The sequence below is a fragment of the Diabrotica undecimpunctata genome, chromosome 5 (assembly GCF_040954645.1).
Source record: "Diabrotica undecimpunctata isolate CICGRU chromosome 5, icDiaUnde3, whole genome shotgun sequence".
In the NCBI taxonomy this organism is placed as follows: domain Eukaryota; kingdom Metazoa; phylum Arthropoda; class Insecta; order Coleoptera; family Chrysomelidae; genus Diabrotica; species Diabrotica undecimpunctata.
In genome coordinates this window covers 141,368,506-141,384,438 of record NC_092807.1, presented here as the reverse complement: position 1 = coordinate 141,384,438, position 15,933 = coordinate 141,368,506, and the positions used below count along the sequence as shown (strand labels likewise).

The following is a 15,933-nucleotide window of genomic DNA, read 5'->3' as shown; positions in this document are numbered from 1 at the left end:
AAAACTAAAATTTTTGAGTTCCTTTAATATTAGAAAGTTAATATTAAAATAATTATAAACTTACCTAATTGGAATGATGTATGAAAACAATAATATGAATCTGAACATGTATCTGTACCATGGACCGCTAAATCCTTTCAAAGCCATCATAATCAAAGCAAGACCAATGACTGCTGCAAATAGTAGTTTAGTAATGGTATTAACTTCGATATCCAATAGCCCAACTTTAGATCTGGGTGCGGAATTATTCATTACAGATCTTGTTTCGGGCCCTAAAAAAGATTTATTCAACCTGTGATTATAAAATATTTAATATTCTATGAGAATTCTTTTTTGTACTGGTATGCTGCCAAATTTTTTTCTTTATTATGATAATTACGAAATAAAATGAGAAGAACTAACTCCTAATAATATTTCATTATTAAATTAAAACGCATTTCCTACAAAATAATCCATTTATATACGTACCTGTATAAATGACGACTCCTGTAGCTTGTCCTGAAGCAATAACACAGTTTGTCCATAAGGTGTTGTTTAGATCTAAGCTTTCATCGCCATTGAGAGAATCAAGCTGAAAAAACAGTTATAAAAATAATTATTAGAAGTATATGAAACTGGTTTTGGTAGTTTGAAATTGGTAAATGATCTATCTTCCGTGTAATTCCGTGTAATATCCACTGTTTCCGACGAAAGAGTCGGGGGTTCAAGAAATGGTATCAGCTTCTGCCAACAAATCATACCCTCACCTCACTCCCCAAAGACCTTTGTCATGTAACCACTGGGAGCATACTGTACAATGGGTGTGCGTTATATAGCAGATAAGAAGGGATGAAAGGCGAGTTTCTGGCGTTTAAAAACTGGAACCATATCGGCTAAGGAAATAGCCGATATGGTTCCAGAACCTAACCTAACCTAACCTTGACAAAAAAATTGTGGTTCTCCAGAAAGTGTGGTTACTGTAGAAAATACAAAACCTCCAAACCTTTAAATAAGTCTCGGATAGATCGGTCTTATCGACGACGAATTATGTAAAGAAACACTTCTTCTTCTTCTTAAAGTGCCTATCCGTTCCGGATGTTGGCGATCATCACGGCTATCTTTACTTTGTTTATTGCAGCGCTGAACAGTTCAGTGGTAGTCGTGTTATACCACTTTCGTAAATTTTGAAGCCAGGAAATGCGTCTTCTTCCCGGTCTTCTCTTACCATTTACCTTCCCTTGGAGAATCAGCTGGAGAAGGCCGTAACGTTCTTGATTTCTCATTACATGTCCTAGATATTCCAACTTTTTAGTTTTGATGGTCATGAGAATTTCACATTCTTTCCCCACTCTACGCAGGACCTCCACATTAGTAACTCTGTCAACCCAGGATATACGTAAGATGCGCCTATAACACCACATTTCGAAAGCTTCGAGCCGATTCATAGATGCAACAGTCAGTGTCCACGCTTCCATTCCGTAGAGCAGAACCGTGAATATGTAGCAGTTCAATAGACGGCATTTTGTTTTTAATGATATGTCTCGACTGTTGAAAATGGTTCTCATTCTAACGAATGCTGCTTTTGCTTTTATTATTCGCTGTTTAATTTCTGTTGAGTGGTCCCATTGGCTATTTAAATTGGTGCCTAGATATGTATATTGCTCGACTCTTTCGATATTCTGTTGGTTGATTGTAAGTTGAGCGTTTAGTATTGGTTTTTTACTAATTGTCATAAATTTGGTTTTCTTTATGTTAAGAGCTAGTCTGTATCTGTTGCTGACTTCTGTTATGCGATTTGTTAATATCTGTAAGTCATTCAGATTGTCGGCAAAAACTATAGTGTCATCTGCATATCTAATGTTATTCAACCATTCACCGTTTATTAGTATTCCTTTCGCACAACCGTCTAAAGCTTCCTTAAATACCCATTCAGAATAAATATTGAACAACAATGTAGACAAAATACAGCCCTGTCGTACTCCACGTTCTATTGCAATTTTATCAGTTAACTGGTCTTCTATTTTGATTTTGGCCGTTTGATTGTAGTAAATGTTTCTGATAATTCTAAGATCTTTGTTGTCAATTCCAATTTCTTGCATTAGAGCCATTAATTTGTCATGTTTTACTCTGTCAAATGCCTTCTGGTAATCTATAAAGCATACGTATATGTCACAATTCACATCCCTGCATCTCTGAAATAGCAACTGTACAGCAAAAGAGCCTCCCGTGTTCCCAGAGCATCACGAAATCCGAATTGTGTTCTTGTTAGTTGTTGTTCCTCACATTTTGTATATATTCTTTTGTGAATGACCTTTAGAAATGTTTTAAGTAAATGGCTCATAAGGCTTATAATTCTATAGTCTTCGCACTTTCTCGCATTGGGTTTTTTTGGAAGATTTATAAAAGTTGACACTAACCATTTTTGGGGAATTATGCCTGTATCATATATCAAAGAAACACTAGGTACATGAAACGTCTTGATATTAAATAAACCAGGAGCACCAACGCTACTCAACGAGCTCCAAAAATACTAATAATACAATAAATAGAACTAGCAGCAATACAATAAACTAAATGGTTAGGGAACGAAATAAAAGACAAAAATGCACATACAATACTATATAGCAGAAAACTTGGTGGAAGCAAAGAGTTCGGAGTAGCCTTCATAGTTGGCAATAAGATGAATCGGACCTCGGACACCTCCTTCGTAAAGCCTTCATCACCTCTTTCCATTTTAGTGTGTTGAAAGCATTCCGGACGTCAAACAACAGTAGGATTGCCCATCTCCGGAAGACTTTATTGGATGGCCTAAATAATAGTTAAACTGCATAAAAATAGGTTATATCCATTCACCATCAGTCAAATAGCTCCTGAACAAGCCGAAGTTGGAATGGATTCCTCCTGAGAAAATAAAGAGAAGACGCCCACGGTGAAGATAGCGTGATGATATCAAAAGCAATGATTGCAAGGAACTTAAAAGATGAATTAACTTATGGCAGAAAAATATGGAAATTGGGGAGAGAAAATCTGTATCCACAAAATAAGATTATAAAAAATAAAAAAAAAAACTTCAGATCTTTAAATAATTTTATGAGGAACGCCACTGACCAAAATAATTTCTTATGTATTTTCAAACCAATTGAACCTTGTTGATCTCGTGTGATGTAAATCTTATGTTAATTAAACTACATAAATTTACTGATAGTATAAAATCATAATATAAACTGATGATGTGATGGATCTTTAATCTTGATATTTATTCGAACTTAATTAAAATTGCGGAGGAAGGCGATGGATAGGGACGACTGGAGAGAAATTCTTGTGGAGGCTAGGACCCACGCAGGGTTGTAAAACCAGAATGATGACGATGATAATGAATTATTAAAAAAAAAGATACTCACCCTACTGAATGTTCCGATAAATGAATGTATATCTTTCTGTGGTTTCTCAGCATAGATACTTGCATTTATTTCAAATAATTGACGATCTGAAGCTAATTTCTGAGTGACCGGAACGGCCAATCTCAATTTCCAATCTGTTTCTCCATCCAGTTGATCCGTTCTCACAAAGACTTCACCACTACTTTCTGAAGTTCGTAGTAGTACTAGATCTGCTGGAACTCTTTCATCTTTATCAACAATGATAAGATCACCAACCTGAAATATTTTTTATTACTATTGTAATACACACTAGAACATTTGCAAGTAACACAGAAGATTAATTTCCGAACTTATAAAATATAAATGAATCGAAAAACACATTCTTAAAAGTAATTCAAGGTCCAGAAATACCCTGAGATGGCATTGTGACATATGACACACAGAGTTTTTAAAGATACACATTGAAGTCGATTTTACATGTGTTCGATTTGAATTTAGATCAATGCCAAAACGTGATATTAGGAAAAGATATTAATAAGCATGAAAGTAGAAGTTTTTCCAATTATTAGTGTTACAACTAGTTTATCTAACTAATAATTTCATTTTGGAACTTTTTAAAAAGGACTAAGAGGAAAATTTAACTTGTATTGAATGAGTCAGCTTGAATGTGTTTAAAATTTGTTTTCATGTTTATCCTTATGTAATATTACCTCCCTGTAAAACATGAAAATTGATATTAAAAAAAAAGGATTAGTATTTAGTATTATTTGTCTAATTCTTTATTTGTAAATAAATGTAAGTTGGTTACGGCCCTGGATGAAGAGTTTGAAGAGTCAATGAATGTTTCCAATTCCTGCTTGTATTTTTTGTTGTTGCTTATTTACTAACACAGATTATATGTGCGCATTTGTACATAATTTAGTGTATATGTGCGCATATGTACATAAAAACCTTATATTTAATATTGTAGCAAATAGTATTTAGATGACAGTTTCATCTTACTTCAGTGATTTTCAATAGCAAATCGGCCAAAAAGGGTTCATCAGACTGTAGTAAACTTAATACAATGCAGAAAGTATGCAAATTTGACAAACTCTTTAAGTATCTTTATTTGTTCTGTTAATTTCCTTTGGAGTCAAAATAACCAAATATAACTATTGTAATTATTAGAAAATCTAGTATTACTACACTTTCAAGTTCAAATCCATATTTATGTTAACTAATTGGAAATTAATTAAAATTATTAATGAAAAGCTGTTAACAGTTATATTCCAAGTATATTACACTTAATATGAAAGTTTGTATAACTTACTTTTAGTTTATAGGCTGCAACTGTCTCGTATGGTTTATTGGGATCATTTAGTAATCTTCTACATTTCTGATTGTTGACTTCTTGATCTCTTTTATGTCGTCTTAAGTCGTCTATAGCTTCTCTTGAAATTGTAACCAAAAGAACAAAACACTGGAATTAAAAATATTTATGAATTTTATTTATAAATTTAAGATGAACAATTATTTATATTGGTATATATGCTTAATATAAAAGTCAAAAGAAAAGCACACACTGTGAATAATTAGACATAATTAAAAATCAACAACTCTATGTCTACTTTTTAAACTATAACAAAATATTCAATAAAATGATACACTGATATCTCACAATTACTCCGAAAGAATTTGGATACACTAATGGCACTAGAATCATTACCGAATTTACCTATAATCAAACAGCCGTAATTAAGGAAAGGAATGAGCTTTAGGATGAAATAGAAACAAGGAGAGATGTCAGACAAGGATTCATATTACCACCCATCTTATTTCATATTATTCCGAAGAATTTATCCAAGAAACGCTTGGAGAAAGACAAACAATCGGCATAAAAGTGAACAAAAAACCTATCAATAATTTAAGATACAGTGATTATATAGCAACTAGTAAATGTAAAGATCTACAGCAACTAGTAAATGAAGACAAGCAAATGAAGACTGCAAGCAACAGAACATAGTAAAGAAAGAAGAAAAGAATCTCTGAATACGAAAAAAAACTCAATTTAAAGTGATCAGTAAATTACAAGGACAAGAGTGTGTAACAATCCACGGAGAACAAACTTCATTAGGCCAAATCTTTTTGGTTTTTTGGCAATAGATGATCCAGTTATAAGTTGCGATGTAGAGATAGTGCAAACACACCTGACCACAGCACAGTAGATGAAATTTGGTTTACAATAGAACCTTTCTATGGCATATGAGAAGCAGAAACTTAAGCCAAAAAATAAAAATAACCATATACAAAACCCTTATACAACCAGTGTTGACATATGGATCGGAGACATGGACCGTTTCCAAGGCAGATGAAAACCTCCTGCTTATATTTGAACGAAGGATCCTGAGAAGAATATCTGGTGGCATCTGTGAAATGGTGTTTGGAGAAGGGGGTACAACTACGAGATATATCACAGATATAAACATATATTTGGTGATAAAGACGTAGTATCTCTTATAAAAATAGGAAGACTAAGATGGGCAGGACATCTGGCAAGATCACAGCAGAACAACCCTCCTAGAAGAATCCTTATGTCACAACCTGTGGGAAGTAGAAGTAGCGGTAGGCCAAAACTCAGATGGAGGAATGGTGTAGATGAGGATGGTAGAAAAATAGGTGCAGCAAACTGGCAACAGTTGGCAATGGATAGAAAACTGACTGGCGTAATAGACTTGGGAAGGTCGAAGCTCTTATAGGGCTGTAGCACCAATGATGATGATAGAACCTTTCTGCCTTTAAGTAAATTTTGACGCCGCCTTCGCGCACCTCCATGGTCAGGAGTGTTTGCATTCTACACTGCTCAGTGACTTTTTTCATCTTACAAAATTAGCTGTCATTGGCTCAATTTTTAATATCTTTGTACCAAAATTTCAGAAAATTTTCTTGAAATATACTATAATACACTAATGTTAAAAATAAATTTAATTTTTCAAAAAATAACTTAAAAATATGTTCAAAATATTGAAAATTAACCTCCTTTATATTTTCAGATATAATGATACTTACCAATGGTCCCCAATATGTATATAAATATCCTATACGAATATCAGGCACAAATTGACTGGTTGCCATTATCAAAAAATAAAGGTTGAGGAAGAATTTGAACTGTTGGTAAAGGACAAGGGGTAAGAAGGTTATAATATTGTATTTTTGATTCCTGATTGCATTTGCAGGAAATTGACCAGGGGTGGGTTTTCCCAGTAATAAAGTGCGAGATCTTAACTCCCTCGGTGCACAACATTTTGCAAAAAATGAGCACCAACATCTAAAACAACAAACTATATTAATCTGTGAAAAGTAGAAGAAATTTTACAACATAAGTATGAATATGAATTTTATATATTTGACTTCAAAATTTGATACACACAAATAAAAATAAAAATACAATAGATAGGTATATGTTTAGCAAACATGTCTAAGTGGTTTGAAGCAACTTCTAAGCGAATCCTTCCTATTCTGCTCTGAGCAATTTTGGAACGAATTTGGCACAAGTCATTTCCAAATTTTAGGTAAGGATTATCTAAATACAAGTTTTCGAAATATTACAATATAGCTTTCCAGTTTGTGTGCAGTCAACGACTGTCACAGACAGTCAAATCACAAGTATCATACATACAATCCTTTCTGATATTGTTGTGCTAAAAGGTTAACAAGAATGCAAGCCACTGTCAACAGACGAGCAGTCATTTTTGAACAGATTTAACCAATCTTTTATAATTTTTTTTTCTTCATAAATTAACCTCTAAAAGAAGTTTGCATCATTAAAATAGTTTACTAACATAATTTTAATTAGTTTGAGGGTTATCCAGGTTTTTCAGTGACTCATATGAAACTAAATCAGGTCTGTTAATTTTCACTTCAAATTATTATTATATTTGAATAATGATAATTCAGTTGTCCTGATGATATTGATAATACCCATTAATATTTCACTATTTATGGAATTACTTGGTGGAAATTCATTTTCAATAATATATCTGCAGATAAAAATATTGCATAGATTATTTTCAAGCATTATTATTATTATTTAAATTTTTTATTATTATTTCTTTAAAACAGTTGTGATTGCTTAAAACTATTCACTAGAGTGAATAATTAATTAATAAGTGTTACTAATAACCCTTTAATACTTATTATTTTCTTCTCTAGTTCTACTGATAGCCTGTAGTCCTTATGGAAGCTGAGGAAAAGATCTTTGATTAATTATTGTGGAATTTTGTTCCACTCTTCCTGTGTAACGAGTTTCAATTGTGCAATTGAGTTTAGATCTGAGTTTCTTGCTTATGCATTTCTTTTCAGATGATCAATATCATATCTTTTACCATCTGTGATATTGCAATTCTGCAATATCACAGATGGAAAAAGACATTTTATAGGTAAAACATTTTCTTCAAGGATGTTTCATATGTACCAGACACCTGTTCTGTTATCCTATACATTCTTAGGTCTTTCCTTATTACCTATTGAGATGTTGTGTCAGAGATTAAAACTTCCTCATCCAGTCAGTCCTGCATAGAGTCTTACTCAATATAATTCTCCTCCCACACACAATAATATCAGCATTTGCTAAGTAAATGTTCTGTAAATACTTTTTTTTTGTAAAATTAAGGGGTTTGTTAGTTATGCCTAACTTAAAGTGATTAATTTTCCTCAAAAACTCATTTTTCATAAATAATTTAAAAAAATATATCAGATTTTTTAATTTTTGTATTGACAAATTCCACATAGAAGATAATTTTTTGTCCCCATTAAATTAATTCAAACCTTTCAAAGTTAAATGAAAGAAAAGGTCAATTTGTTGATGTATAGACAATGCATCTCTACACCACAGTACCATAATTGTATCAAGTGACTCATATTTTCAATGTGGATGTTTCAAAAAAATTATCCGCGTTTTAGAATGTATTAATTGTCATAAAAATTGTTTTCTTATTTTATAGATGTCTTAGATGAAGAAAACTAATCCTTGTTAAATATATTTTTTTGGGAAAAACATTTTATCTGTTTAAATTAACAAACTTGTGACTGATTCAAGGATTTAATTTAATTCCTACTGTCAAATAAGATTTAATAACATAGGATTAGAAAAAGGGTTGTCTAGTAACTTTTAGCACAGATAAAACTTAAATACTTAAATAATTCTTAACCAATGTCAATATTTCAAAGTGGGTTTGAAAACTTGTTTATTTTTCAACAAGTATATAATTTATAAACCATATTCATTTTACAAATTCCCAATTGTCAATAGAAGCACGTGAAAGCCAAACAGGGTCATACTGATGTGTATCATATGATTTTTAAAAATATTTACTTTTGAAACTGTTAGTGTAAGAATTATTTGAAATTTAATCATTATATCACAATTATACTAAACTCTAAAAAATAACACGACCAGTAAATAACTTAACAATAACTATAACATAAATATAACACAATATATTAACTTAAAAATCAACACGATACAATTTGAATTTAAAATGCTGGCAAGTTTGGATCTGTAACATGAGAATCTGTCTGGCTTAAGGTAATATATTTATATATTTTAGGGATTCTACAGTATTCACTGCCTTCCCTCGCTCAACCGTTTCCATCTCTCTCTGTTGTTCCATTCTCCATCGTTTAGTCCTCTCTTACTCATGGCGTCGTCTACTTCGTTCCTCCAGGATTTTCGGGGTCATCCTCTTTTCCTCCTTCCTATGGGGCTCCATTCGGTTATTTTCTTTATCCATCTGCTGTCGCTAGTTCTTCTTACATGTCCATACCACTTTAGTCTTTTTTGTTCTATATATGTTAGTATGTCTGTTTCTATTGATGTTCTTTGCTTTATTTCGTCATTACTTCTCCTATCCATTCTTGTTACTCTGCAGCATCTTCGCAGGCATTCCATCTCTGTTGCTACTATCTTACTGTACTTAAGGTAATAAATTATATTTAATAGCCTCTTGACGAATGAGACGGCGAATATCAACATATGCTCATATTTACAGATGGGAATTTGCTAAATGAATGTACTTTAGAATATGGAATTGGAAATGCAGCAATATTTTGCAAAATATTTGCAATCTTCTGAACCCAGTTGGAATGTGCAACGACAGAAAAAAACATTAAAACACTTCTTACAATGTTTTTGGAAATTTCATTTCTATACAATGGAATTTTTTTTGCAAATTTTACAAGCAACTGTTAATTGAAAATTTAAGTAATTATTTGCTAAATGGAAAATGAATTATTGGAGAAGATGTTGCCAATTCACTAGAAGAGATAGAATAAGGAATACTGAAATCAGAGAGCGTATGGGCATAGACATTGATATAATGGAATTATTAGACATATTTTAAATGGAAAATGCTGAAAAAATAAACTTTGAGAACCCAATAAAACTCATTATACAATAATAAGTAACTGAAGCAGAATCCATTGATCTACATTTCAGGTTCATAGTGATCCTGCCCTTTCTCTACACTAGTACAGAAATTTCATTAGGAATAGTTTTACTTGTATCCATTTTTGTACTAAGACCTAAATATAAATCTAAACTAAACATCTAAACTTTTTTATTTTAAACATTTAACATGTAAACTAAAAATCTCAATGGGCTAAGTATATGGTAATCATAAATGTAGGTTTTAAAGGATATGCAAAATGACTATGACACTAATGTAAGTTAGTAAAGTTTTGCATATCTCTTGTGCTGTTAACTGTAATAATAAACAGTACACAAATATTCTTAAAACAACTAAACTTTATAAACTAACCTATGTCTAGGGCTCTGCAATTTTTGACTATTTGAGAAAAGGAAATGTTAAATTACATATATGCCACACTAACTAAATTATTAATTAACTAAAATATGTATAAGTATTATTTTATACATACAATTATAACGTGTCGTGCTAGAACAACAGTTGCATGGTTAGCAGTAAATAAAACATATAAAATATAAAGTTAATAAATATCTAAAGAGATAACAGCATACCCCCAATTAGAATCTACACGGGATCTGCTTATCAATGGAATATCTTCCTTTGATGTTTTCAGTATATTACTCTGAGATTCCATGTTATCCATCACTGTTATTTGTTAAAAATAATGTCTATTAAGTTTTAGTTTGACCACTATTAACACTATTTTACGCCTAATCTAACATTACATATTTAACAAAAAACAAATAATCAAATTATTGAAAAATTACTGCCTCCCATTAATCAAGGAATTGACACTGACAGCTGAGAATTGTTCATCTTTTTCTAATAGGTAACATATCCCATGCTTTATCTCCTTTTAACATTAATAAATTCAGTGAAGTTAGTCACATATTACATATGATTCATCTATCAAAACAAAGGAGAAAAATAATTTCGATAATTTGTATCCCATGGTAAAGAGCAATAAATAATTTGACTATTATATTAAAAACAGTAAATAATGAGAATTTTAAAACTCCGTGCCGAGATGAAAACGTTAAAACAACACATAAAAATATATTTTATTATTGATAAAAATAGTGATCAAAACTACTTTCTAAGAGTGGGAATTATGATAACACTGCAGAGAAGGAAGTTATTTGAACAATTAAAACGGTGGTAAATTCAAAATCACTATGCTATATTATTATTTATTAAGTTTATTCATTCCCACTCTATTTGTTACTTTACCAAGGTTATTGGAATTAATGCTTATTTACTTACCCACACAAAATATTTCCTATCCTACGACGTCGTTTAGGATTTCGGTTTCTTACTTGTACATCCATTTCATATCCATTACTCGAAGAATTTGGTAATAAGAACGTGGTTTCTTGGTCACAATCGAAGTCTTGCAAAGGATATTCCATAACAAATCAAATGTTTATCTTACGTCATTTCAATAAGAAATGAAACAAATCATTACTTACATTAAAACACCTTAAGGAGGTTAGGTTGACAACTAAGCAAAGAAAATAATGATAAATTCACGAGTACGTTGCTACCGATTGTTTTTATTATTTATAACTCATAAATCAAATTTTACTACATTTTACCTTTAAGGATGAATTAAACATAACCACATATTCCTATTTCCAGTATTTCCTTAAAATTTTTGGCAGATATCAGTTGACAATTTTCAGTTCTCACTACTGTGAATAGAGCAACAGAGCAAGGACAGAAATTACGGAAGTAGAAGAATTTTGTGGAAGTGTTTCAAAAGTAAGGAAAATACGCGTCGAGTCATAGGCGGACGCCTATAAATTATAAATTTAAAAATATGTAACAAGAATATGGGAAATCCAAAACTTTTCAACGAAACAAATTCCAAGTTTATTTTTTTTTTCACGTAATATACTGAATATTAATTTGCTTGAATATAACCCATCTCATGACACATTTATAAGCTATCCATTTTAAATGGATTGGTCCATTTACTTATTGAACCTCATCTTAATCATTAATCACTGAAAAAGTAATTAAAAACGCTATTTGCAAAACAAATGTGGAATAAATATATAAGAGTACATTAGAACTTTCTTTAAACGGAAGATTGCAGACGAAAAAAAAACTGAAGGTAGCTTCTACAAAAAACACTGGAAATTAGCATGCAGATGGCTGGCTCATTAATGGTACTTATTATTCGATGTTCTGAACATTCTTTTGTATTTTCATTTCATTGGTACTGTAACGAATGTAGACAGCAGTATGTATTGTGTTGAATATGTGTAGTATTATACTTATGTATTGATTTTTGTGTGATGTGTTTTTAATCAATCATATTTGTTGTCTTAATCCATGATTCTTTGATTTTCTTTATTCCTTGTTTTAAATCTATTATATCTAGATCAATTTCGATTTCTCTCCGAATATCTTCGTTCTTCACCGTACCAAGTCTAGTGAGGCAGTAACATCGTCTCCAATCTTATTTTTTATTTGTTTCGCGGAGTTCGACGCTATACAACCCAATACTTTCTATTGTTTTATAAATTATTTTATTTTATTACTACACAATAGCCCTTGTAACTGTATAATGGCTGATCTTGCTTGGACAATCCTGGAATGTATTTCTTCATTATTCCCCGCTTTTTGATGTTATTTGGACTCCCAAGACAAAGGTTTAAGTTAATTTTATAGTTTCCATTTCAATTTGTAGGTTCTCTGGTTTTCCCCTGCAACTAAGTGCTCGTTTTTTTTATCCTCTGCGAGATGGCCACATCCTCTGCGAGAACGAAAATATTATGAACAGGTGGAGAGAATATTCGAAGACCTTCGGACTCAAAAAGACTATATTAATGAAATAGACAACACTGAAGAAAACCCATATGAGAACTCAAACCAAAACGAAATAACGATAGAAGAAATAAGTGAAATAATACTCAGGCTCAAAAGAGGAAAGGCAGCTGGCTATGATAAGATAACTGCGGAAATGCTAAAAAATATGGGGGAAAATGGAAATGAAATGCTTAGAAAAGTTTGCAATAAAGCATGGAATGAGAACAAGATCCCAAAAGACTGGGAAGTGGGCGTTATTCTACCCATTTTCAAAAAAGGTGACAGATGAGAATGCAGCAACTACAGAGGTATAACTCTCCTGAGTATCCCTTCCAAAGTTTACGAACGAGTACTGGAGAAAAGACTACTACAAGAAGTAGACCATAAGCTGGAGCAGTCACAGAGCGGTTTCAGGAAGGGAAGAAGCATTCATGACCAAGCCTTCATAGACCTCGAAAAAGCATTTGATAGAACCCCGCGAACCGAAATAGACAAAAGCCTAAGAAACAGAAGTAGACAGCAAACTCAGAAAAGCTATTATGAGCCTATACAAGAACACAAGAAACAGAGTAAGAACAGATAATATGGAATCAGAAGAGTTTAGAGTCAATGATGGCTTACGACAAAGAGGTGTACTAGGCCCCATCCTGTTCAATATTGTACTAGATGATGTAATGAAGGAAACTAGAGAAGAAACATCGAGAATATTTGTTGGACATAGAAACCTGGAAATGATACAGATAGCAGAGTGCGAATTTGCAGATGACCTCGTCTTATTTGGAAGAAACGAGGACGCACTTAAGAGAAACCTCCAGATATGGAAAGATAAACTTGAAAAACGTAACCTGAGAATTAATGAAAGTAAAACCAAGGTCATGGTATGTGGGAAAACAGACCAACATACAAACATTAAAATCAATAACTATACTTTAGAACAAGTCGAAACCTTCAAATACCTGGGAGTGCAACTAGAGAGTAGGGGTACACAAGAAGCAATTAAGAGCACATTCCTATCGAAAAAAGAAGTATCCCAAGAAGCAAAGATAGCTATCTACAAAAAAAAAACAGTTTTTGTACCTATCTTAACATTTGGATGTGAAAGCTGGACGCTCACCACCAGACTAAAAAATAAACTGCAAAGTATTTCAATGAAGTATCTAAGAAGAGTACTAGGGGTGACCAGAATGGACAGGATACGAAACGATGAAATAAGAGAACGCCTTAAAGTCTAATCAATAGAGAAGAAAATCGAAGAAGCCCAACTGAGATGGTACGGACACATGGTAAGGATGGATAAAAAAAGCCAAGTGAAACAAGTGTGGGAAGCGAGAAGAACCTTGAAAAGGCCGAGGGGCAGACCCATGAAGACCTGGGACGATGAAATTGCCGCCATCCTAGACAGGACACACCCAACACCTTAGGGTAGAAGGGTTATTGATTATATATATATATATATATATATATATATATATATATATATATATATATATATATATATATATATATAATATATATATATATATATATATAATATATATATATATATATATATATATATATATATATATATATAATATATATATATATATATATATATATATATATAATATATATATATATATATATATATATATATATATATATATATATATACATATATTAATTATAAGGCCCCACTTGGTGTATTCCTCTTCCAGTTTTCTGAACATATAATCTTAGAATGGCTAGGTCGTCAGCGATGAGTATCGTGTGGGATACCAATATTGCAGTTTTTCCTTCTCCACATTGGGAGCGGCTTATTCAGATATATTGAAAAGTGTAGGTACCATGGAGCAGCCTTATTTTTCCCTAATTAATTTGTCTCCAGTTTTAATGTTTGCCGTTATATTTTCGTAAAGCTCTTGTATTGCTCTTATACATTTTTTTGTTTGTTCCTTGTTTTTCCGTTGCTACCCAGAGCATTGGAAGTGATACATTATCGTATGCTTTTGTCAGGCCTTTAAAGATTTATATGAGTTGATCTGCCTGCTGCATGAAAGCCATTTTGTTCTTGTAATATATTGAAGACTTATCAATGTTTATATATGTAATATTGTATGTCCGAAATCCTGTAATAATATTGTATGTCCAAAATTGATGTTTTCAGCAATATCAATTTGAAAGTTTGCGTTAACCCTGATTAATTTACAGTTAAGTTCATTTTACACCTTTTTTTATATATTATTCAGTTCTATTTCTATTAGTGTTAAATTTTAATCACATTTAACAGGCTAAAAGTAACCCTTTGTATGGACCTACAACATATCATTATTTCCATACTGCAATTGTGAAAATATCATAAAATAAGGTTTAAAATAATACTAGTAGTACAAATGAAATTTTTATTAACGGAAAACCTGCATAAAGTCAAACACAATTAAAACTTGGTCTGTTTCGTATTCAGAATCACTTGGAACAATATCTTTAGCCTCTACGGGTATAGGTAATGTCTCTACAAAGTTTCTGTAGTCTTCTAGAATTACCTTCTCGCGTAAGAGACACAGAAGGTCATGCTTTTTTGGATTGGATATTGGCAAAAAACTGTTATACTGTTGTTCACGATGTACATCATGGGCATTTTCACACTGTTTCTGTGTTCTCGTTCTGCGTGTGCCTATGTCGCCTACGTTCAATTTTAAAAAGTCGTATGTAACATTATACTTAGAAGCTAACTCCTTAAAATTATAGAAATCGGAGTACGTGCGATGAATAACAATGTAGGGACGATGTTTTAACCTTGACATTTGTATTAAAATACCCCATTCACGGGGGGAGTACACTTTCTTATTTTTTCGAGCACGTTCTATGGTAGCGTACATCGAATCCACTTCTAAGTATGTATGTCCTGGTTCCAAATATTTTAGATCTATTATTTGAAGATTATCTATCAACAGCATACATCATCGCAGCAGTATCTGAAAATGAGGAAACATATGTAACAGTATTGGGTAAAGATTGCAAATATTTCAGCAAACAATTTCCAATTTCAACTGATCCTCTTTTGCCTTGTGTCTCGTCCCATAAATATGAATAACCATCTGCATTGGAAGCGTCAAAAATTGTGAAATTGTAGATGGAAAGTTTATGTCTGTAGAATATTTTGCTATCACCAGCATAAGGCACATTTAGTATTGATTGTAAGTCAAATGTAATTGCTCGAAATGTTTTACCTTTATTGTCTACGGCTTTCTATCAGCTGCTTTCATTTCCATTCCACTTTTTTATTTTGCTTTATGTGCCTCCCACCGACTTAC

At 32.0% G+C, this 15,933-nt stretch overlaps 2 protein-coding genes across 3 annotated transcripts in view; one reads left to right on the top strand and one right to left on the bottom strand.

Moving 5' to 3' along the window:
• Positions 1-11,562, bottom strand: part of LOC140441894 (probable phospholipid-transporting ATPase IIB) — a 46,388-nt gene extending 34,826 nt beyond the window's left edge. The window contains exons 1-7 of one of the 2 annotated variants that reach the window (XM_072532870.1): positions 11,422-11,562; positions 11,090-11,327; positions 6,408-6,666; positions 4,672-4,821; positions 3,381-3,635; positions 469-571; positions 65-272 (exon numbers count right to left, since the gene is read on the bottom strand). In XM_072532870.1, coding sequence (XP_072388971.1) covers positions 65-272; positions 469-571; positions 3,381-3,635; positions 4,672-4,821; positions 6,408-6,666; positions 11,090-11,235 — 1,121 coding nt within the window. In that variant the 5' untranslated portion in view covers positions 11,236-11,327; positions 11,422-11,562. Of the gene's footprint in view, positions 1-64; positions 273-468; positions 572-3,380; positions 3,636-4,671; positions 4,822-6,407; positions 6,667-10,377; positions 10,630-11,089; positions 11,328-11,421 lie in introns of those variants that run through there. The other variant, XM_072532871.1, reaches the window with a different exon arrangement.
• Positions 11,563-13,224: 1,662 nt separating this feature from the next.
• LOC140442496 (uncharacterized) lies at positions 13,225-14,981 on the top strand. Its single transcript, XM_072533564.1, has 2 exons — positions 13,225-13,518; positions 14,910-14,981. Exons 1-2 carry the CDS (start codon positions 13,225-13,227, stop codon positions 14,979-14,981), a joined length of 366 nt encoding a protein of 121 aa, XP_072389665.1.
• Positions 14,982-15,933: the final 952 nt, after the last annotated feature.